A 24,611-nucleotide genomic window follows, 5' to 3' on the forward strand; every position below is an offset into this window, starting at 1 on the left:
CTACTATAATTCTCCAAGCAATAAAGTTCCTGTTGCAGTCCATTTATTGATCCAGATATCAACATCAGATCATCTGCATATAAGAGTGCAGGTATGGAGATCCCGTCTAAATTTGGAGCTTCAGATTCGATTTTATCGACCATCTCTGGTATGTCATCTACGAATATATTAAAAAGAAGGTATGAGAGTATGTACCCTTGTCTAACCCCTCTACGGGTAGCCACATTTTCCGAAACTTTGTCACAATGGTACTTTACACAAAACTTCACCTTCTCGTATATTGCTGATATAGTTTTAATCATTCTCGACGACATTCCTTTTTCCCAAAGCTTGTACAACAATGCTTGAAGTTCTACCGAATCAAATGCTTTTTTAAAGTCTACAAATGCACAATGCAATTTTCCCCTCTTCTTCTGTGTTTCATTTAGGCTTAATGTGTCCAAAACAAATATATTATCTGTCGTACTGTAACCCTCTCTGAAAACCAGCCTGAAATTTAGAGAGCCTATCACATTGAAGTATCCACTTCCTCAGTCTCTCATGTATAATTTTGCAGTAAATTTTGCCCAGTTTTGGTAAAAGCGTGACCCCCCTATAATTATCAGGTACCAACATGTTTCCCTTTTTGTAGATTGGACATACAAATGCCGATGTCCAGTCACTAGGATAACTTTCTCCCATAAAGATTTTGTTAAACTTGTCCGTGATTTTATTTGTAGTTGCCTGTATATTAATTCACACTTTGAGAAATTCAGAAGGTATCCCGTCTATACCCGGTGCTTTGTTATTTTTCAAACTACTTTTAGCTTTCGTCACCTCGTCAGTTGAAATTCGCCATCTAATATATCAATTTCTGATACTTGCAGCACTGAATGCAAATTGAAGTCTAGACCACGTAATTCCCCACCTCCTTCGTATACCCATTGGAAGTGGCTCTTCCATGCCTCTGGAGAGATATTGTTTACCACATATGTGCCCTTGCGCAATTTTTTCAATGATCTCCATACCTCCGTCTCATTCCCTTGTCCTGCGACCTGTCTGATTTCTTCTGCTATTGCCATTGTCTCTTTTTTTCGAATACAATACCGCTTCCTACGTGCTACATATATTTCTCGCTCCTCATCGCCCCTAACCGTCTAAAAGCCCGCAATTCTTGATCCATTTCCCTTTTAGCTTTCCTACAATCATTGTCATAGAAATTAGTAGTTCCTTGTGTCTTCTTTCGGTTCCCCTTTAACTTCATTACAGAACCCGCTTCCTGAATAAACGTGATCTGTTTTGCAGTGACTGAGTCAACGTCCTTCAGTCTGTCCTCCAATCTCTGTATATACACGTCCTTATGTTCTTCCCTCCACCTATATATTGGGACCGATCTACCCTGCTCCTCTTTATTCCTTCCATCCACGGTTAGCCTGGTCTCGCCCATTATTTCTAGCTGCACACAAACAGGGAAATGACGCGATTCCGACCTTTCTGCTATCCAGAAATCCTTAATTAATGGAATTATGTCTTTGCTGCATATAATAAAATCTACAGCACTCCCCCCATTGGCATTAACAAACGTTAATTCCACCTTTTGGTCTCTCCCACATTTTCCATTTAAAACCTCAAAGCTAAATGCGTCACAAAATGCAAGTAGCTCCCTACCTTCTTCATTAACCACCTTATATTTACAGCATCTATTCGCTTTTCTCACTTTTTTTCCACCGTCCACCAATCTTCGAAATAAATATTTTCTATTCCGATCCTCGAATTGTAATCCCCAATTAACAATAATGACGCATCGGGATAGCTTATACGTAGATCTAACACTCTCTCCGCTAGATCTTCGTAGAAGGACGGGTAGCATAGCGCCACTCCTTATACTAGCACATATCACACCTTCTAAATTAATATCAATTTCTCTAACCTCCATCCAATCATGCGTTTTATAGAATACACTAACACATCCTGGCCAACGCCCTCTCTTCCCCCTGTATCTACTACATGCATTGAAACTACAATGGTTCTTAAACTATATCTTATCATTAGCACTCATCCATATTCCAGTCATACATAAAATGTCACATTCGTCCATTAAGTCATAAAAGTCCTTTTTGCCTATTTTACTTTTCAACCCTTCAATATTGCAGCATCCGATCGTGAGGAGAGTTTGACATGGCAATTGGCCGTCATTTACTGACACCCGTTTCACTTTTCTCGTCTCCGCCACCCGTTGAAATCTCCTTCTATTCGGTAGTTCCACCCCCACTGTCTTCTGTCGCCTGTCCCTTGTAGTGTGACGTGAAGAATCCGCATTCTCCACGCTGCTGGTCCGAGGACCTCCCGAGGCTTCCCTACCGACGCCTTCAGGCCCGTCCTTTCCCGGTGGTCTTGATCTTTTATCGGGGGACGCCATGGCGCGTACCTCGCTGTCAGCAATCTCCGGCTCGACACCAGAGACGTCCTCCTTTCCAGCGAATGTTTGTCCATCTCCTCCAGCTCTCCCCTGTGCCACACTCGTACGTTGATAATTAATTTGTCATACTGAAGCACAGCATGACATCCCTGTCGTCTCGCCTCAAACATATGTCGTTTAAGGTACTCCCTCTCGCGACGAACTCTCTCACTGAAATCTTTGGAGATAACGATTCCAGTTCCTTTGAAGTATTTACTGTCCCGAAGGATGCAGCACTTCATTTTGAAATGCACCATTCTACATACAATGGGGCGCTTGCCACCATTCTGCCCTCCTATTCTGTGCGCCCTCTCAATGTCACTGTCCACGAGATCGATGTCGATTTGTGCCACGACACGCCCAACCAAATCTTCCGTTTCCTCCCATCTTTCTCTGTTCTCTTCATGCACACCGTATATTACGATATTGTCTCTACGACTCTGATTCTCTAAATAGTCCACCTTCCTCTCCAGGCACTCCAGCCTGTTAACCACATGGTGCATAGATGTCTCAAGGTCTTGAACTTTTCCGATAGCATTACACTTTTCAAACCCCTGCTTCACCTCTTTCGCAAGATCTTCTATCAACTTCCTGAGCTCCTCCATTGCTTCGTATATCCCTAACCATTGCACTGAACACTGTCGTAGACACTGACCAAATACGTCCTACTTCTCAACGTCCAGTAAACAACCGTAAAGATGTATAGGCCTGTATCAGCCTAATAGGATGTACTATTATAACTAGAACTGTCTCAAGCAGCCAACCTTGAAATAGTGCGGTGAAATTAAATTAAATTAAATGAAAGAGAGGGAAATGGAAGGAGAAACTTTAAAGGTAGGCCTGCGTGAAAACGCGTACTGCAACGGAGCTCCAAGTCTATTCACCGTTTGTTTCACTTCGGGTTTCGCTGCTCCACTGAAGGAGCTCTAGAAAATATTGAAGGGGAAAAAGCCGAAAGTACATAAGCTATTAGCTACCATATACGGTGGAGAGAGGGAGGGATGGCGGGAGAGAGGCGTTAGAGGAGCTAACTGCAGGATAGGAAGAAGAAACGCGGGAGGCCGAAGTCTGCACAGTGAAAGGTTCAGTGTCTTTTCGCAGAGCGAGTAGAGTCAAGTAACCACGCTCGTATAACTTGATAAGGTACGAAATCTGAGCCAGGACAAGTTGAAAATTTAAATATGAAAAAAAGTATAAGGTAAAGTACCCAAATAAGAGACACTTTTTTTTCAACTGCTTATAAATGAGGATGGGAATAGACATTTTTAATTTGAATGAGTGGAATACATACAGCATTTCGTCTATTTTTAGAATTGACAATACAAATTTTTGTCATTTTTTATTATTACTTTAAATTACAAAAAAGTAAAACTGGGAAATACTGATGTTTTGATAAGGGGTTCCAAATAAGAGATACGTGTGTTATTTAAGTTTATTTTTGAACATGGACAAAAATTATCATCATTTGGCTGAAAATTGAAGCAATATATAACATTGCGAAGTCATGTAGATACTTTAATAAATTCAGGAACATTTTAAAATTGAAGAGGTCAGTGCAACAGTCACCTAACTCCTCTCAACAGAAATTCTGTTGTTTATCTGGCATTTTCTCAAGTAAAATTAAGATGGTTTATGAAAAGAACACAAAGTCGGTCAAATCGGACATGAATGTACTAATCTTATCTAGGCTACTATTGCTAAAGTTAATATTTTGCTAGAGAAAGAAAAATGATGGAATTTTAAATTTCGATCTCCATATTTTAATTTTAAGTTGATTGCACTTATTTTGCCGACCCCTTTAATTGACACAATTTTTATTTCGCTGTATTGAGCAAGTTGGACAAACGAAAGGTTCATCATCAGTGTTGCAGTCTTCGTGTGCCCAAAGACGACATTTTGGACCCTGAATCTATTTCTCCCCCCTGAGCCCCGGTGTCCTCTGAAAAAAATTCAGTGCAAAACAAGCAATCTCCATCATCATAATGTTCTCCATTTTCCGAGTCACTAGAGTTAATTAATTCCATTTCCACATCGGATTCTTCATCACTGGACGAACTGAAGCAGTGCTTCTTGGACTGAGTTTTTTCTATGATTTTTGTTGTTTTTCGAATAACTTCTTGTGAGCTCCGTCTTTTCTTTGATTTTCCTTATCTAAACTCTCTCTCATTTTTTTTCTGATCAGAACTGATATTATGATAGCTCCTTTTCCTGCCCTGGATGACTTTACATGCGACTCCCCACTGGTTGAAGCTTACGGTTCTTGAGGTGGTGGTTGTTGTTGCTGCTGCTGCTGCTTCTGTAGGCCTAACAGTGATATAACCAAAGTCACCGTTTCTGGCGCGTGAAATAAGTAAGGGGAACGTTGAGAGCGAGTAAATTATCTTTGCCATAGTCTGTGGGCATTAAAGCTGACAACTGTGATTCGCAGATTGCTTACGTCACGTATGTTTAGGAGGTGGTACCACACTCAGCCGAAGTGGCAACAGATGTCACAGATCCTTGAGTACACTGACTAGTCAGTGGACTGGTCAGTGTACTCAAGGACACATTCCAGAAACGCAAAGTGCGAGTGTCTTGCCTTTGACGCAGTCAGTGGGCAACAAGACTGACAACTGTGATTGGCAGATTACTTACGTGACGTGTTGGGTGTTCCTGTTCTCAGCTACACTGGCAACAAGTGCTAAATGACTGGCTTTTTACTCAAGAACACGCGCCAAAAACGCTGGCACTGGCTGTAGTGGCGATATTTACACAGGTCCAATGAAATTTTCGAAATCAGGAATCACAATTAAATTTAATATTTTTAATAATTACACAAGATTTTTATTTGAAATATATAGAGAATATTTTACGAATTAAGCATTTATGTTTTGACCTTTAAGTAAGGTAAATATTGCCGAACTAGCTGATTTTAATTGACTTTAGCTATTGATATTATTGTCATCTCAATGAGTAATTAAATTTAGTCATTAATAATGATAACTCAATCATTTCAATTAGCAATTTTTGTTATGAATAATTGAGGGCAATGGATGATTAATGGTTGACCTAATTCGTAATTAATTTTAATTAATAGTTCAATTAATCTTTCATTGCTTCTTATATAGTTGCTGGCAGACAAACTGACATGACTAGAAGCATTAAAGCCTTTCGTAAACTCTCAAAGGTGAGCATCATAATAATAACAAATAAGGGTTCTAAATAAGAGATACTGTCTCTTAATAGGATCCCTAGATATCTCTTATTAGGGAAATGAGTAAATAAAAATTAAATAGCTACTCAAGGTCATAAGTTATTATCTTCCTTATTAGCAATCTACCTTATTATATGCAACATTTTGCTAAAAAATTTATAAAATTAATAATGAATTTGTTGTAGCTTACATTACCTGCTGTTCTCTTCCTCAACAAAAACCAGTAAAAAGTTCAAAGTGTGAAAAATTACTTTTCTTGCTCTCAGCTTCGTTGCTTACTTTCATCTGAGGTTAGACAAAGAGCCTTAGAAGCACAAACATTATTTACCATAGTTGTCGAGAGATGGCAAATTATACCGGAGATGTTAACAAGGTATCTCTTATTAGGGCCCTGTCTCTTATTTGGGTACTTTACCTTATATACCGGAATCTTTATGGAGAAGGGAATGTAGGTCCGTGGTCCACTTCTTTCCGGACTTATCCTGCCATTTGTCTTAACACCTTAGAAAAACCATGGAAAAATCTTAGGCAGGATGAGTTGTCTCATTTCAGAGACTAGCGAATTGGCTCTTGGGTGGAAAATAGTGAGGTGTAACCACTATTGATGGAGACTGCGAAAAGAAATTTATAAAAGGCTTGTTCATAAGATAAAAGTTTGTATGTCTCCAAAACAATAGTTACTGCCTTTAGCCATTGATACCTAGTGGAAAATTAAAGACAAAGTGCAATAACAATAATAATAATAATAATAATAACAATAATAATAATAATACTTATTTACTTACTGGCTTTTAAAAACCCCGGAGGTCCATTGCCGCCCCGCCATTGGTCGCTATCCTGAGCAAGATTAGCCCAGTCTCTATCATCATATCCCACCTCCCTCAAATCCATTCTAATATTAACTTTCCATCTACGTTTCGGCCTCCCCAAAGGTCTTTTTCCCTTCGGTCTCCCAACTAGCACTCTATATGATTTCTGGATTCGTCCATACGTGCTACATGCCCTGCCCATTTCAAACGTTTGGATTTAATGTTCCTTATTACATCAGGTGAAGAATACAATGCGTGCAGCTCTGCGTTGTGTAACTTTCTCCATTCTCCTATAACTTCATCCCTCTTAGCCCCAAATATTTTCCTAAGCACCTTATTCTCAAACATCCTTAACCTATGTTCCTCTCTCAAAGTGAGACTCCAAGTTTCACAACCATATAGAACAACCGGTAATATAACTGTTTTATAACTTTCAGATTTTTTGACAGCAGATTGGATGATAAAAGCTTCTCAACCCAATAATAACAGGAATTTTCACTATTTATTCTGTGTTTAATTTCCTCCCAGGTATAATTTATATTAAGTTACTGTTGCTCTCAGTTATTTGAATATTTCCACCTCTTCAAAAGATAAATTTCCAATTTTTATATTTTCATTTCGTACAATATTCTCGTCACGAGACATAATCATATACTTCATCTTTTCGGGATTTATTTCCATACCTATCGCTTTACTTGCTTCAAGTAAAATTCCCGTATTTTCCCTAATCGTTTGTGTATTTTCTCCTAACATATTCACGTCATCGCATAGAAAAGAAGCTGATGTAACCCGTTCAATTCCAAACCCTCTCTGTTATCCTGGACTTTCTTATGGCATACTCTAGAGCAAAGTTAAAAAGTAAAGGTGTTAGTGTATCTCCTTGCTTTAGCCCACATTGAATTGGAAACGTATCTGACAGAAGCTGAGCTATACGCACTCTGCTGTACGTTTCACTGAGACACATTTTAATTAATCGAACTAGTTCCTTGGGAATATCAAATTCAATAAGAATATCATATAAAACCTCTCTCTTAACCGAGTCATATGCCTTTTTGAAATCTATAAATAACTGATGCACTGTACCCTCATAATCCCATTTTTCTCCATTATCTGTCGAATACAAATTATCTCATCAATAGTTGATCTATTACGCCTAAAACCACACTGATGATCTCCAATAATTTCTTCTACATATGGAGTTAATCTTCTCAAAATAATATTGGACAAAATTTTGTACGACGCCAACTAAAGTGATATTCCTCGAAAGTTACTGCACTTAGTCTTGTCCCCCTTCTTAAAGATAGGTACGATTATGGACTCCTTCCATTGTTGTGGTACAATGTTCTTTTCCTAAATAGCAAAATAATAATAATAATAATAATAATAATAATAATAATAATAATAATAATAATAACAATATACAATTCAATTTTATATGACACTAACCATAAAACTTGATTCATTTTACGTAGTTTGTATGTAAACATGTTAGAAATTATAAGAACACCAATTATTTATTATGAAGAAACACAATTTAGTGAGCACAGAAAACAATTTATTTATTTATTTCATCAATTTTTGTTCACGTCACGGCGGATTAGATGTGTACCAGTTCTTAATCCGCCATCACTCTCTATATAAATATTACAAAACCTAATACATATTCAACCTATAATTATCCTCTATTCACCATAATAATAATAATAATAATAATGATAATAATAATAATAATAATAATAATAATAAGTATAGCTCTTGAATTTAAATCTCTTACTTTAACTTTTTCATTTCTGTACTCAATCTCTTAAAAATTATTCTGTTAACTTCGTTGACTACTTTTCGTAGGTTACTATCGTGTCCGACTATTCAACATTTATAATTCCATATCCGTTAGAGCTTTAACTTTCCCTTCCCATCTAATTTTAACTCTAAAAAGAAATTTTCCTGATTTATGTAGATTTCTGGTGTTTAGGGGACCATTCATTTTTTTATAAGCTACTATAGCGTTTATTTGTACAATTTTTTTTTTCCACCCAACCGTTTCTCAAATCATTCGTTGCCTGACACTTTAACGCAATATGCATTTCGTCTTCCGCTAGTCCACATAAAGGACATTTATCCTTCTCTACATTCCTTCTTTTATTCTTCAGCCTCCAGATACCTAATCTCCGCCATGCCATTTCTGTTCTATCTTCACTTGAATTTAGTCTAATATATTCTTCCTGTTCCCAAAACTATTTAACCTCCCTATAGTATGTTTTACACATTTTAGCTCTTACTTTATCGGTGTTTCTGCTGGATAACCTATTACCCCAGATCTCAGTATTATACAATATTTTTTATTCTACTAGTGCATTATATATGTTGAGAAAATTCTTCATCCCACTATTCGGCCAATTATTTAAGCATCTGTCTACTGCTAGGAGCGCATTTTTTCCTTTATTCAGTGCCAATTCATTTTGCAACTTACAATTTCCCCTACGTCTATTATCACTCCTAGGTACTTCAATCTGCAAACACAATCAATTGGAATTTTATTCACGTACCATTTCTCGTTCTTACTATGCACGTTACCATTTTTGCAGATTAGGACTTTTGATTTCTTTTCGTTTATTTTCAAATCCCAAGTTTTACAGAAGCTATTAATTTCGTTAATCGCCTTTTGAAGCCCGTTGACCGAAAATGCTCCAATAGCGTAGTCATCTGCAAAAATTGCCCCGGAATAGGTATTTTATCTAACACTGGGCAATGAGAATTCACATTTGGTACATTATCTAAATTTTCATTAATAAATAGACTATGTTAAATAAAATTTTGCAAAATTTAAACAATACGAGTAGTATACACAAATCCACAAATAAACGTGAAGTTAGGTACTTACTTAAGTCACAGTCTACTATATACAGTCACGAAGCTTGAGTTTTGGGGGTGCTAGAAACAATAGACTGTGACGGTACTATTTTGCATTGCCTGTAATGAGACGATATTAGCGATCCTAGTGGTGAGCAACTATCTAATGTTTGCATATTTACTACGTATTGAGCTTCGCGACTGTATATACTAGACTGTGCTTAAGTCTTGAGTATATATTTTTATTTCATTGAGTTATTTTACGACGCTGTATCAACATCTGAGGTTATTTAGCTTCTGAATGATATGAAGGTGATAATGCCGGTGAAATGAGTCCGGGGTCCAGCACCGAAAGTTACCCAGCATTTTCTCGTATTGGGTTGAGGGAAAACCCCGGAAAAAACCTCAACCAGGTAACTTGCCCCGACCGGGATTCGAACCCGGGCCACCTGCTTTCGCAGCCAGACGGGCTGACCGTTACTCCACAGGTGTGGACTCTTGACTATATGTAGGCATTGCGGATCGTATTTGGTGAACATTCGAACGCACTAGTTACCCACGAAGGAAAGTGATTCATTCGTTACGTTTCTCCTATAGTCTTGACACAATTCGTTAATCCAGATTTAATAAAATATATGTTAAATTCATACTACGTGAATGTATAAGAAAGTATGTGCGATGTACATGCCACCATGTATTTAGCTTGTAATTATTAAGTTCTCTTTATTACTTTTTTCTATCATTTTCTTCCTTTATTCGTTACTTTTCCTTTAAGTTCATTCATATTTTCTTTTCCTTATTTTCTATGAAATCTTCTTCTCACTTTCATTTTTCCTTCTCGGACGTTTTCTTCCATTTTCTTTCTTCCGTTTACTAATCATCAAGTCCTTTCACTTTTCTCCTTTTCTTACCATTATTATTTTTAAAATTTAATTCATGTTATGTTTACTTATTCGTTTTCCTTTTCTAGTTTCCTTTTTTAGTCTACCTTCGTGACGTCCCTTTTTTATGTACCTTTCTTTCTTGTTTCTTTCCTCTTTGTCAGCTCGCTTGTCAGCCATTTCTTTACGTGTTTTGCAGGAGGTCCCGGGAGCAACAAGTCGGCACTGTGTCAGAAGGCCGTGCGCCAAGCGCCGGGGTGGGTCCACTTCAGTGTGGGGAGGTTGCTGCGTGCCACGGCCGAGACAACGGACCCGCATCAGGGCAACGACTCTCACCTTGTGCGACAGGCTATCTCGTCTGGAGAAATGGTGCCCCAGGTATTACTGCGAAGTGGGACACCTGCTGCACATCGACCGCGCCAACCCTTTTGCTTTCTGCTTTCTGCTTCCGCCTTTTAACATAAATACAAACAGAAATATAAAGAAGTCGAAATCCTTCTGAAAGTTTAATGTAAACTTAGAAGATTGAATGCTAAGAGGCTCTACTACAACTTAAATCAAATTAATGATAGAACGTACTACATGACACGAAAAGATTGCTCAAACTCACAAGCAAACATTCTCACGGGGGCAGAAAAAATGATTTTTTTTTCCTTTCCACCATGTTAATAATGTCAAGACAAGTGCTTATACAAATTATGGCCACTCGAGCGCAATTATGAGGGTCGTCTAGAAAGTAAGTTTACCCGGAGCCGTTTACAGAAAGAAAACGAAATATTTATTGGAACAGATGAGCTATTTTTGAACATAATTCCAACCGGAATTTAGACATTTGTCATACAGTAGGATCAACAGAGAGGTGCAGACGGCTGTCACACACTGGTTCCGACTTCAAGCGGCAGACTTCTATGACACAGGGATACATAATTTGATTCCACGATATGACAAATGTCTAAATTTAGGTGGGGAATATGTTTAAATAGAACTCAACAATTCCTATATCTTTTCCAATAAATTTGTCCATGAAATTGTCTTTTCTTTCAGTAATCGGCTTCAGACAAACATACTTTCTGTTACATAATTGCGCTCGAGTGGCCAAAATTTGAATAAGCACTTGTTTTGACATTACTAACATGGTGGGAAAAAAAGTTGAACTTTTATCTGCCCTTATGAGAATGTTTGCTTGTAAACTTGAACATTTTAGCAGGGCAAACAGCACAGAAGGGGAACGTATTTACCTTCTCCCCCTAATTTTCTTGTTATACGAAAAATAAATTGCAACAATGTTGAAAGTAATAGCAGCAAGATTTATTGAAAAAAAATCATGTGACTCTGTAGCAGGGTAACCAAAAGATTAAGAAAGCCAACATTGTAATATACATAGTGAATATACAGAATGGACCTAAGTAATGTAATTAATTTTAGGGGGTTATTCTTTGAGATATTTCAAAAAGTTATAATTTTGCTCGTTTTTGCTTCTTTTTTTAGGTAAAAATTGTTTTATATGACTCATTTCATAGCGTGTTTTGGAAAAGCCATTGATTTAAATCTCCATATGCTCCGTCAAATTAAGAGAGCAATGTATAATAATAATAATAATAATAATAATAATAATAATAATAATAAATAAGGGAAAGAATTTTTGTTTTGTGCATTAAATGTGCAGAAATTTGATACCAACAAATGTAGCATTGCTTTCTGAAAAGAAATGTTAAAATGTTACATTTGTTGGGATGAAATTTCTGAAAATTGACAGGAGAAAACTAAAATATGTTCAATCATTTATTATCATAATACACTACTCTCTTAAATTCACTGAACATATTGGAAATTAAATCATTTGCTTTCGCAAAACAAGCTATGAAATGTTCCATATAAAACAATGTCTATCTCTATCTCGAAAAGGAAGCAAAAGCAAGTAAAATTGTATTCAAGTTTTTGTTTGAAATATCTCGTAGAATAACACCCTCAAATTAATGACATTATTTACAGTTCATTCTGTATAATTGAATTGTTAAAATTTTCAATTGCAATTAACGTATAAATGGTGATCGAGAATTTGAATTGGAACCTTTAATATTTTATTTACTTATTTATTTATTTATTTATTTATTTATTTATTTATTTATTTATTTATTTATTTATTTATTTATTTATTTATTTATTTATTTATTTATTTATTTATTCATGTATTTATTTATTTATTTATTTATTTATTTATTTATTCATTCATTCATTTATTTATTCGTTTATTTAATTCTTTATTTATTTATTTTGCTAATAATTGTAACATAAAACATAATATAAACTGAAAAAACTTTAGCTCGTCCCTGAAAGAGTAGAACTCGTGCTCAGGGACGGATTCCTGAATTGAAATTAGGAAGTATATAATACAATTTGTCTTATGTCTACTACGCAATAAGAATTTTAATGACATATTTATTAATAGTGGAAAAATCTGAACCCAGGTCTTTTGAAGATTTAACTCATATGTAAATTCTGGTAGAGATCGTCTTGCACCAAACAATAGACCAATGACAGTCAAATTTCTAAGAGGAATAAGTATTTAACACTGTAATAAGGAAGGCAAGCCTCGTAAATATATTGCACAGTCAATTCGAAGCGTGTAGATTGATCCAAGTTTACCGTTTTATGTCTTTTAATAGCAATAATATCTGCTCTTCTTTTGGAGCCGTCATCGAAAATAGAATGATATTCCTTAAAAATATACCCATCTTGATTATCTCTTTCGAAGCGTGCAGTTGATTCAAGATCACCGTTTTATGATGTTGTTTATTAATAGCAATAATATCTCTTCTTCTTTTGGAACAGTCTTCGGCAATATAATGAACTTCCTTAAAAATCTCCCCATTTTGTTACTAAAATTCATAGCTATTGGTGTTTTCAATCTGTTGTGCCTGTTATTACGTATCAGGTCGCCTTTCTGGCAGAACCCCAATACATGAGAGAGAGTTTCCGTCTCGTTACAGCCTTCCAGGCAGCAACGGATAGTAGTGAAGGATCTGTCATGAATAGAAGGTACCGCTAATGTATTGTGAGATATTTCGATGGCAAATATAAATTCTGAACAAAGATATTTGTGTGTATGTGTGTATGCTTGGGTGAGTGCGCGCCTTTGTTTTACCCAGGAATTGACTTTGGGGCATTCTTCATACAGCGAGAAGCTTCGTTCTTTATGTGGGAATTGATGCAATTCAGCAAATGATTTTCGTCGGACAATGTCTCGTAAATCTCTTGCTTTTGTATTTAGTGAGAGAGAATCTTCTGAGATCTGTAATGTCGTTACTCATCAAGTTTTGAACACTATAAAAATGAATGTCATTAACTCGAGCGAGTTTGTTGAAGAGATTACGAGATATGTAAAATGCTGTTTCTTGGCTACCCATCGAACTTTAATTAATCCAAATCCTCGAAACTATTACTATTTATTACTATCTGTTTACCTGCCTGCCTGTTTCTGTGTTCCTTTCTACCTATATACCTTAATGGCTGCATTCTACACAATCTGTTGAAGGATTGATATGACTTGGAGAGGACTTGATAGCACTCATTATAACAATGCAGTTGATAATCTTACAAGCGATATTAATGTTTCAGACAATCGTCTTGCAACTGGTTGAGTCCCAGATGACAACGAATATGAGTGCCCAGGGAATCCTTATGGATGGCTTTCCTCGGGATATGAATCAGGTGTACGAATTCGAGAATAAGGTAAAAATTATAATCTTCTATTAACAACGAATAAATACATAATATTTTATCTTTCCTATATTACGTCATTGTTTCCAAATACCTTCATGTGAAACTTAACAGAGTTGAATTCAAATGTAGCTACCAGCGTAGCTCAGTCGACGGAGACTCTGACCTTGTGATCCGGAAATGCGCTCTGGCGAGGTTTCGATTACCGCTTGAGCTAATTATCTGCTTGGTTTTATTTTGAGGTTTTTTTCCCAACCGTAATGCAAATGTCAGGCGAATACTCTGCCTCAACTCGCCAAATACCATTTCGCTATCACTAATTGCATCGACGCTAAATAACCTAGTATTTGATACAGCGTCGTTAAATAGCCAGCTAAAAAATGTAATAGGTGAAATGGTGGTACCTGTAAACCTTTCAATTTTTCTGGAATTGTCTTAATCTCCCATATGCCGTAAATTTACAAAATTCATCGCATCGGCAGAGTTTCAATCCACAAAGCTTGAGACTAATGGTAAGTAATGTAAATATTCTACCGCTGAAGATGATTTCTTTCCTATATTGATGAATGCAATTTGTGAGCAAAGATTTTCTTAGTGTTTTCAACATTTCTTCCATTGCATATATGAGGAGGTACTTTTCAATTCATATTATGTCCATTAAAGCAACATTTTCAGGAGAGAAGAAAAACCGTTAAATCATAACCCCTTGGAGAAGAATTTAAATTTCAATGTTCAAAACTATTTATTAGAGATTTAGAGATTCAGTATCTATTTTCATTGAAACCATTTTCAAAGTGGGTTTATTAATAAATCACAGGAACAGTATGGACATAATATGGTTTGATGTGGAGAACAATATAAATTCTGAATTTTGAATATGCTTCAAATTTATCAAATTTATTTACATAAACAAAACATAATACAATATATATAAGTATAGGGGAAAAAGCAAGCAATCCACCCCCGCCACAAGCCGCACTCCACCTGTTGTGGATTGAATTCGGCGTAGCTCAGTGGTTAGAGCGCTTGGTACATAGAACTTAGGACCCGGGTTCGATCCCCGGCGCCGGAGCGAATTTTTCTCCTCAAATATTAATTTATACAGAAGATGTTTTTCTTGGAAATAACGAAACCACGTTTTTTCCAGGCTTCTTTTATTTTCACTTAACTGTACTTGACATTTGAAAGGGTCGCAATGTACCCCTCCCAAAAAGGCTCGATTTTCTTGAGCATTGCTGCTGTGAGACACCGTGCACTCTGACTATGAAATCGCTCACTACTAGCCTATCACCTCTTGCCACAGTTCCACTGTTGTGCGACTTTTGACGCACATCCGTTATTCAAAATTCGTTTCAAGAGATCGGAAACAACCGTCTATAGTAGAAACAAACCTTCACACACTGGGAACCAATATAATCGACTGATACTGAGCGGCAGTAGACAATTAAGAATTAGCACCAAATCGTTTAGTGCAAAGAACTTAACGCAAAGAAATTGCCCTTTCATATTGACGAGGACTTAATATGGTTTGAATTGGACGAAGTGGTGGACAAAATACGATTTGAAGTGAACGCTACATTTGAACCCTTGTTTGCTTGGGACCTAATAGCTAGACGCGAATTGACTTCATGCGGAAATGATATAAAACTCAATTACGTCAAAGAGTGGACTTAATACGATTAGAAAAGTATCTCCTCATATCTCTGTAATGGTTATAAAATCTCTTTCAGTGCTCTTTTTTACAATTAAATTCTCGCGTTTAACTAATTCTTCAGTGTAATTAATAGCTTACGAAAGCTTAATCGAATTATGATCCCATTAATACAGAAAATGTTACCTAGTGAGCACAATTTCAAATGGAACATTGAAATTATAAGCCATAAGGAATGCACACAATTATTTTAGTGACTATTCATTTATAATACAAATATATGTTATAAACTTTTCCTTTCTTTATTTACCTTTCTTTCTTCCAAATCGAAACCATATTCGAGTGTCCAAGATTGTTTAAGTCCGTGAACAACAGATCACTCTATTTCTAGTACCTCAGTTTGAATTAAAATTCCATTAAGTTGGACCCTCCGGTGGCTGGTGGTCAGACTTCTGACCTGTCACGCAGGCTGCCCGGATCCGAGTCCCGATCAGGTCTGGAATTTTTCGTTGAAAAATTCACAATGACACTTGTGGCGGAAAAGGCCGCAGTTGGAGTTATTCTAGAGGTTCTCCCGTTTCCCCATATTACACATCTGCATTATTCCGTCACCATTTATTCAATTCGTCATCATTCCATAGCATTCCCGTATCGCCAGGTAGGAGACTGGACTAGAGATGAGGAGCGTTGCCTGCTTGAAACCTGGATGTGCAGCGAACCTTAGTTTATCACCCGCTGTGGGTTTGGGAATGCGCCTAGCTTGAGGGTTGGCGCAATATATCGCAACAGGTCGCAGAGTTGGACCATAGTATCCCCCTCCCATAAATTTCATTCCATTCCCATTAAGTTGGTGTTGTCTTCAGGTGAAACTAAATAGAATAGGACATTGACAAGGGAACGATCATCACTGGAAGGTTGCATAGAACTTTCAAATTTTGGATACTGATATGTCTTATTAGTATAAGATGTTGTGCCAAAAAAAGTTACGAAAATAATATAGACGATATTAAAACGATGTTCCGAATATCGTTGTGGTTCTACTATATGTGAATCTAGTAGTTGCGGGGCCTTTTGAGTGTTACGTCTGGCAGAGAGGAGGGAGGAACAAGGCTGCAATTCAACCTTTGTAAACAGAAGAGTTAAATAGGGTATAACATTACGAACAAAATATGAACTGATTTCATGGAATTAAACTCATAGTATATTAAATTGGTAAGATATGTTGGTAATTTTAAAGATACAATGGAAAGTTATGATGTCATAAATTACGTCACAAGGTAGTTATAATACATAACTTATGCACCGCCATGCATATAATATTTAGTACTCACCATTCTCTTTTATTCATCGTCCATTTCATCTGAATCCTATAGATTCAAAATCCTCTATATCCACTTTCACAAATTGATGGATTTTGATAGTAACTGGTTCCAAATAGTGGGAATTTTCAACCTAACAGTGACTTTTAACAAACCTCTTGCTTTAAATTTAATGGCTCTTTTAATTCAAACTATATAAACCATTAGAATTCATTCTTAGCAAGCAATATGTAGGCATAACTCAATTATGAACAAAATGGTCTTTAGGGGGTTTTGAATCTAGAGGATTCATCTATTCCTTCACTAGTATAAGCTTTCGGAGTTAACTTCTACTTTCTGTATCCTCGGTACATTTTGGCGATGTCTTGCAAGAAAGTAGGTAAAATTTGGGAAGGAGTGTTCAAACCGTATGATAAAAATTGTGGAAGTAAAGATACTGAAATAGTCTAGCCTTTGTACATTTCATCGCAAACCGTAACTGTGCTTAAGTTAGTTTCGCTACTAGTTATTTCTAATGTCATTCCATGAAACCAACAATATTATAAGGTCAATATTTTGTAGAATTGAAAACTCACAGTCTTCAAACCAAATATTCTTTGTTATAGCAGTCTTTTTCTTATAATCACTACGCTGTAACTCGAAAGGAAAATTCACTTTTGATAATCGTTTGTATGTTTTAACTTTCAATTGTTTTTCACAGTGCACAAAATTATTAAATTCTTCTGATAGAAGTAAGTTATATTGCCTACAAAACTGAATAATATTTTCTGCACTTTGTAGTGATGATATATCTATCCACGTTAATGTCTGTTCCATATGTTCTACGCTCTGCACAGTTTAAATAGTAGGCCTACTTGTTTCCATACCGTAAGTATTTATGAAAGTATTGTCTGCTGGTGACAGTACTGATAAGAAGTAGGAATTTATAAGCTCTCGACCTATTGAATATTAGGTATACTGCCATCTATTGTTTTATTTATAGACTATTATCCTAGAAATAGTCGTTATAATTCTACAGATAAATGATTTTAACGGTTGATTGTAACTTGTCTCCTTGGCTTAATGGTTAAGGTATCGAACAAATTGTGAGATATGAAAGATGTGAAGTTCTTGCATCGAATCCCAACGTCTGTAGCGGCTTAATTCCTTCGAACAACCCGATTCAAAATTTGTAATATTTTCATTAATTTTACTTAGCTCATTAATTTATTTATTCGTTTATTTATTTGTTTGTTTGTTTGTTTACTTATTTATTTATTTATTTATTTGTTTATTTGTTTATTTATTTACTTATTTTCTTATTTACTTATTTACTTATGTATTTATTTATTTACTTATTTACTTATTTATTTACTTATTTACTTACTTATTTATTTATTTATTTATTTATTTACTTACTTACTTACTTATTTATTTATTTATTTATTTATTTATTTATTTATTTATTTATTTATTTATTTATTTATTTATTTATTTATTTATTTATTTATTTATTTATTTATTTATTTATTTATTTATTTATTTATTTATTTATTTATTTATTTATTTATTTATTTATTTATTTATTTATTTATTTATTTATTTATTTATTTATTTATTTATTTATTTATTTATTTATTTATTTATTTATTTATTTATTTATTTATTTATTTATTTATTTATTTATTTATTTATTTATTTATTTATTTATTTATTTATTTATTTATTTATTTATTTATTTATTTATTTATTTATTTATTTATTTATTTATTTATTTATTTATTTATTTATTTATTTATTTATTTATTTATTTATTTATTTATTTATTTATTTATTTATTTATTTATTTATTTATTTATTTATTTATTTATTTATTTATTTATTTATTTATTTATTTATTTATTTATTTATTTATTTATTTATTTATTTATTTATTTATTTATTTATTTATTTATTTATTTATTTATTTATTTATTTATTTATTTATTTATTTATTTATTTATTTATTTATTTATTTATTTATTTATTTATTTATTTATTTATTTATTTATTTATTTATTTATTTATTTATTTATTTATTTATTTATTTATTTATTTATTTATTTATTTATTTATTTATTTATTTATTTATTTATTTATTTATTTATTTATTTATTTATTTATTTATTTATTTATTTATTTATTTATTTATTTATTTATTTATTTATTTATTTATTTATTTATTTATTTATTTATTTATTTATTTATTTATTTATTTATTTATTTATTTATTTATTTATTCGTTTAACTTCTTTTCTGGATTTGATAAGCCAGTTCTCGTAGGAGAGGGATAATTCACACACGAAACACGGACAATGAAGAAACTTCCGTGTTGAGCGATCAGCACGATGACGCAGGAACTATATCCTGAAGACATGAACTCATTTATAGGCAACAGGTAGAACCACTGTTGCCAACACTTCGCCCTACAATCTTGCAAACTTTTCAACAAAAAGTAGCTAAAACTCTGCAAAATTTGTTAAGAAATCCCCAGAAATGTCGCTAAAAATTAATAATAAATATCACTAAATAAAAATAAGAAAAACACACATATACGGAGAAAAATATCATTTCCTCGTCGTCACCTTCTTCTGCGGAGTCTGTGTGTATTGTTGACAGCTGTGATACTGAGGTGGAAGGTGTGGGAACAGCTGATTGTGAATACACTGCGCTTAATCCTACACTTTCTGGCAAATTGTAAGTATGGAAATTTTCACCTAAGCGTTTTGACCACACTTTTTTGTGAAATACAACACTTTTTAAACATATATTAAAATATATTAAACCACCAAAAACCACAGTCTCATTTCCTTCACACGAACTGTCAGCACAAAATTCCAAAACTCAATTGCCTCGGGTCGGTTATGACTGGAAAGTCTCTGCGTTGCGGGGAAGAACCAAGATTACATTAGCTGCCACTCGCGACTCGTCACGTGTCAATCAAAGTTTCCACCGTTTATGGGTGTTGGAGCAGTAGCATTGAAAGAGAGACCTGACCCGTGAGAATCATTGAGTCGGCATCTTTCACTCCTGATCACTGATCACAAATATATGTGATCAGGGTTTTCACGTAAAAAGTGGAAGAATATAAAAATCAGCAGAAAAGTCGCTAATCGTATTTTACAAAATTTGTCGCCGAGACTGATTCAAAATTCCCTAGATTTAGCGACCTATCGCTAAATATGGCAACACTGGACAGAACGTTCCGGGTAGATATAAAGTAAATATAAATCCAACGTTCGCTTTGCGAGTTGGGAAAACTCTGTAAAAGACATCAGATTGGTCGGCTTATAGGAATTTGAAACCAAGCTTCCTGAATGCGAGTCCGAGACAATACCACCTAGACCACCAGTATGTGCTCAATTCCGTACATTCCATAGCGTCTTTTCCCTTTTATGTAGGCCTAAGCATATTCTATCTGCTCTCTTATTACGGTCTTACTAATAAAAACTCTATATACAGACGTTTAACTGTCTTATATTTATACAATGAGTAGATCGTTTATACGCTGTGTGTAAATTCCCTACTAATAATCACTACATACGTCGTGTATAACAGTATGACTGTTACACAGCAACGTCATAGTTTCGTCATTACTTCGTTACGAAAGGTAATAGAATATCTGAGGTTCTCTATTGCATCCGGTAGAGCGCTCTAGTGTGGCGTGTTAAATATCGATAGTACAACTGGCTCTAATCGATTACTACACTACATTTTGGTCAAAGAGTACAAGCTACAGCAATATTATTCTAATAATTCTATGATGTTTGGTTTGTTCTTCTGTGGTTACAAGGTAAGCTGTTCGTATCGACTGTCATTTTATGATGATGGTTACCTTGTAACCACAGAAGAACAATCCAAAGATCATAGAATTATTAGAATAATATCACAGTCTACTATATACAGTCACGAAGCTTGGGATGATTTTTTGCAAATCTCGCGATAGTTGCTAGCCGCTTGGAGCGCTGTGTAAGGCAGACCATGTAACTCGCTTAACCCGATCACGAAGGGCGACGTTTGAACCATATAAATTATCCATACTACTTTTCGTACACTACTTTTAACACTTGAATATAAGTAATTGATTAATTGGAATGCATAAACAGTAACATATGTTTTTCTAAAATGTAGTGTAATTCCATTAATAAAATTTAAAACAATGATTATGAGACACATCAGACCTAATTCACTTACGAGTTAAGGTGTAATATTATTTATGGTGTGAAAATTACGTTGTTCGTATGTGTAATACCTGCCTTTATTTCGATTAAATATTGCGAAATTCTTGTACATTCATTTATGCACGATTCAATAATTTTCAATTGCACCGCACGGATATTTAGATATGTTGAAATTATAGGTTATGTTTATTGTACCAGTTACCCCTTTCTGTCTAAATTTAGTGATCTCCAATGCCTTGCCATTCATATGAAAATTATAGGTTATGTTCACTATATTTAACTTATATTCCTAAATTCTCAATCATACATTATAATTAAGCATAATGCCATGTATGATACCCCGGACATTCAATTTGTTTGTATTTTAATACTACAATTGAGTACTGAATTATTGTACTGGGTGTTCAGTTCAAAATGTATCTTGGCTCGCTGTATGCCGTCATGTGGCTAGCTGATGAGCCTAGAGAATTCAATCTTCCTACACTTCCGCAGCTCAGGTGTATAATCTAAGAGGCAGAGAAGTTGGCTAGCAAGTACGGCGTTCATTCTGAAGAGTACGTGCCGATACGTACGGTAACGCCGGTAGTGGCAGGAATGTGAACTGTTTGGAAATACGTACTGTCGAGATATGGGGAGAGGGTTAAGACGATTACTTACGTATTTGTTGACATTAACTTCGACGGTCAACACGGACACGGAGCATTTGATTTGTGTTGTGGAATGTTACCATACGCAACCGATGATAACAAATACCCTGCGTACGACTTGCCGGCGCAAAACACAGTTCGAAAGAGGTTATGGTAGCACTCAGACCGTACAGACTGCCATCTGTTGCTACGACGTTCAAGTTATACCGTACACGTTCTCAAGTTCAGATTGAAGAACGCCTTAAATAATAGGCAACTTCTCTAACATATAAACTGAAACTCGCTTCAAATCGGTGACCCAACAACAGTGACGTCATGACACACTTTGAAATGAACACCCAGTATTTATCTACTACTTAAGAGACGAAGTAACACAATTGTAAGTACACTAATTTCATAGGAGTGGTATGGTAAATGTTTTATCTAAAATTAAGGAAGGTATATGTGCTAAATTGGAATCAGAATATAAATTATTTTTTAATAAACCTTAAAATAGCTTCCATTCTAAACTTGAAATGTTGACGCGAACAGATTATGTTAACATGTAAAATTCTCTTCACATTAAAATAACACAGTTTTGTAATTATTTCTGCAACATATTATGCAACAAGAAGTAAACTAGATAAAGCTTAGCAATGATAAGCAATAAAGTTATAATGTAATATTTCACTGAGCTCCATACACTGAAATAGAAAATCCGAACAAACGTTACGTCTAGATCGAAAATGCACTGACTGTGCCGTATTTCGCATTTTTGTGAAAAGCTATGTAAACTGTAAAATGTTCGCTATCGGTTGTAATAAATGTAAATGGCTAAAATACAATAATTTGAATAATAATAATAATAATATGGGACAAGGAGACGTTTGTAGTACTGTAAGTTGTAAGAAAAATAGGTTAGATTTCTTCTTCCGAAAGATCCAGGAAGGTGAGTTTATAGAATATAATATATATTTCATGAAAATAACTTAATATATAAACCCTAAGTATTTCATATTTCAATAGTGGAAGGAAGGTGTTCATTGTTTCAAAAGAACACGATATCGAAAGTACAATACATTTTATGGTCTGCTAGGGAAAGAGTTTGTGATGAGGTGATAGTAGCGATCCTGGTGGTGAGCAACTATCTATGGATGCATATTTCAACTGTCTTCGTTTGCATATTTAGTAAGTATGAAGCTTCGTGACTGTATATACTAGATTGTGATAATATTGCTGTAGCTTGTACTCTTTGACCAAAATGTAGTGTGGTAACCGATTAGAGCCAGTTGTACTATCGATATTTAACACGCCACACTAGAGAGCTCTACCGGATGCAATAGAGAACCTCAGATATTCTATTACCTTTCGTAACGAAGTAATGACGAAACTATGACATTGCTGTGTAACAGTCATACTGTTATTAAAGTATATATTAGTAGATTGAAGTGCGTAGCGTTTTTGTTCATCGCAACACTGCGTTGTTAGGAGATTGTTTATCATTCGTCTTTCGTCATTTGTTAATTGGAGTGTTGTGCTTAACTTGAATTTTTGGGATTTTGGGAAAGTTTGTGCTATTTATGGGCTAAAGAAGATGGAGTGTCGAGTGGGAGGGGAGAGAACACTTCCGACATATCCTTCAGATTGAGATTAATAGAGGAGCAAAGACAACGGAGGCGACTCGAAACATTTGTGCAGTGTACGGAAGAATGCCACCGCAGAAAGCATTGCAAGAAAATGGTTGTCATTTCAATACAGAACACCCAATACAAAAGTTATTGTAGAGTAAAGGTTAGCGCGTTTGACCGCGAAACCTGATGGCCCGGGTTCGAATTCCGGTCGGGGCAAATTACCTGGTTGAGGTTTCTTCCGGGGTTTTCCCTCAACCCAATATGAGCAAATGCTGGGTAACTTTCGATGCTGACCCCGAACTCATTTCATCGGCATTATTACCTTCATCTCATTCAGAAGCTAAATAACCTAAGATGCTGATAAAGCGTCGTAAATTAACCGACAAAATTCGTCCATTCACAGAAGATGATGTTATGCGCTTGGTGAGATAAAGAAGGTGTCGTGTACTACGAATTGCTTCCAAGGAATGTAACCATAACAATTGAAATTTATTGCCAACAAACCCAGATACCTTGTGGCTGAAATTCAAGAAAAACGACCGGAAAGACTGCGTCAAGTGCTCCTGCAACATGATCATGCACACCCGCTTTCCACTAACATGACGAAAGCAGCAAACCAGGAGCTTGATTCAGAGGTGACTCTACATCCCCCATATTCTCTTACGCCCTCATATATCCACCTTTTACGTTCTCTACCCAATAATCTTTAAGGGAACTCCTTTGATAACGAAGATGCTTTACACACTTGGCTTGACGACTTCTTTAGCTCCAAACCTACAGATTTCTTCAGGTTCGGAATCGATAAACTACCCCAGCGTTGGTAGAAGAATCGTAGATAATGTAGGAGAATATATTACTGACTAATTTCTGTCTTCTATTCATCTCAATTAAAAAATGTCACCAAGAAAAAACGCTACGAATTTTTGTATCAACCGAAAATATTTCTCTTCTTATTTTCCGTCACTTGTCAATGCTATTTTAAGTATGCTTTTACTCAAAATGGTTCACTTTCCTTTCATCTTGGAATCATATTTGGACAAATGTCTGCCTTATTTAATTCAGTGAGGTCTTCAATTTTGATAATTCTGCAATGCTTGGGAAAAGTGGCATAAGTCAGTTTCCACATACATTTTTATAAATTTATTGACAGCTTACGGAACATCTGCTCTCTTGGGAAAAAAATACATATGTATTTCTCCCATTACAATAATTCTTACAGAGAAAATCAAATTGACATAAACCAGTGTGAAGACAGTTTTTTTTCCTTCTCTTGTAAAATTAACATTTTTGACTTG

The 24,611-nt window shown here is 35.0% G+C and overlaps 1 protein-coding gene across 2 annotated transcripts in view; it reads left to right on the forward strand.

Moving 5' to 3' along the window:
* LOC138705787 (adenylate kinase isoenzyme 5) overlaps window positions 1–24,611 on the forward strand; it is a 426,744-nt gene that overhangs the window by 388,716 nt on the left and 13,417 nt on the right. For both annotated transcript variants that reach the window (XM_069834426.1, XM_069834427.1), the window contains exons 7-8: window positions 10,370–10,548; window positions 13,789–13,902. In XM_069834426.1, coding sequence (XP_069690527.1) covers window positions 10,370–10,548; window positions 13,789–13,902 — 293 coding nt within the window. The remainder of the gene's footprint in view (window positions 1–10,369; window positions 10,549–13,788; window positions 13,903–24,611) is intronic.

This window comes from Periplaneta americana, chromosome 9, assembly GCF_040183065.1.
Source record: "Periplaneta americana isolate PAMFEO1 chromosome 9, P.americana_PAMFEO1_priV1, whole genome shotgun sequence".
NCBI lineage: Eukaryota > Metazoa > Arthropoda > Insecta > Blattodea > Blattidae > Periplaneta > Periplaneta americana.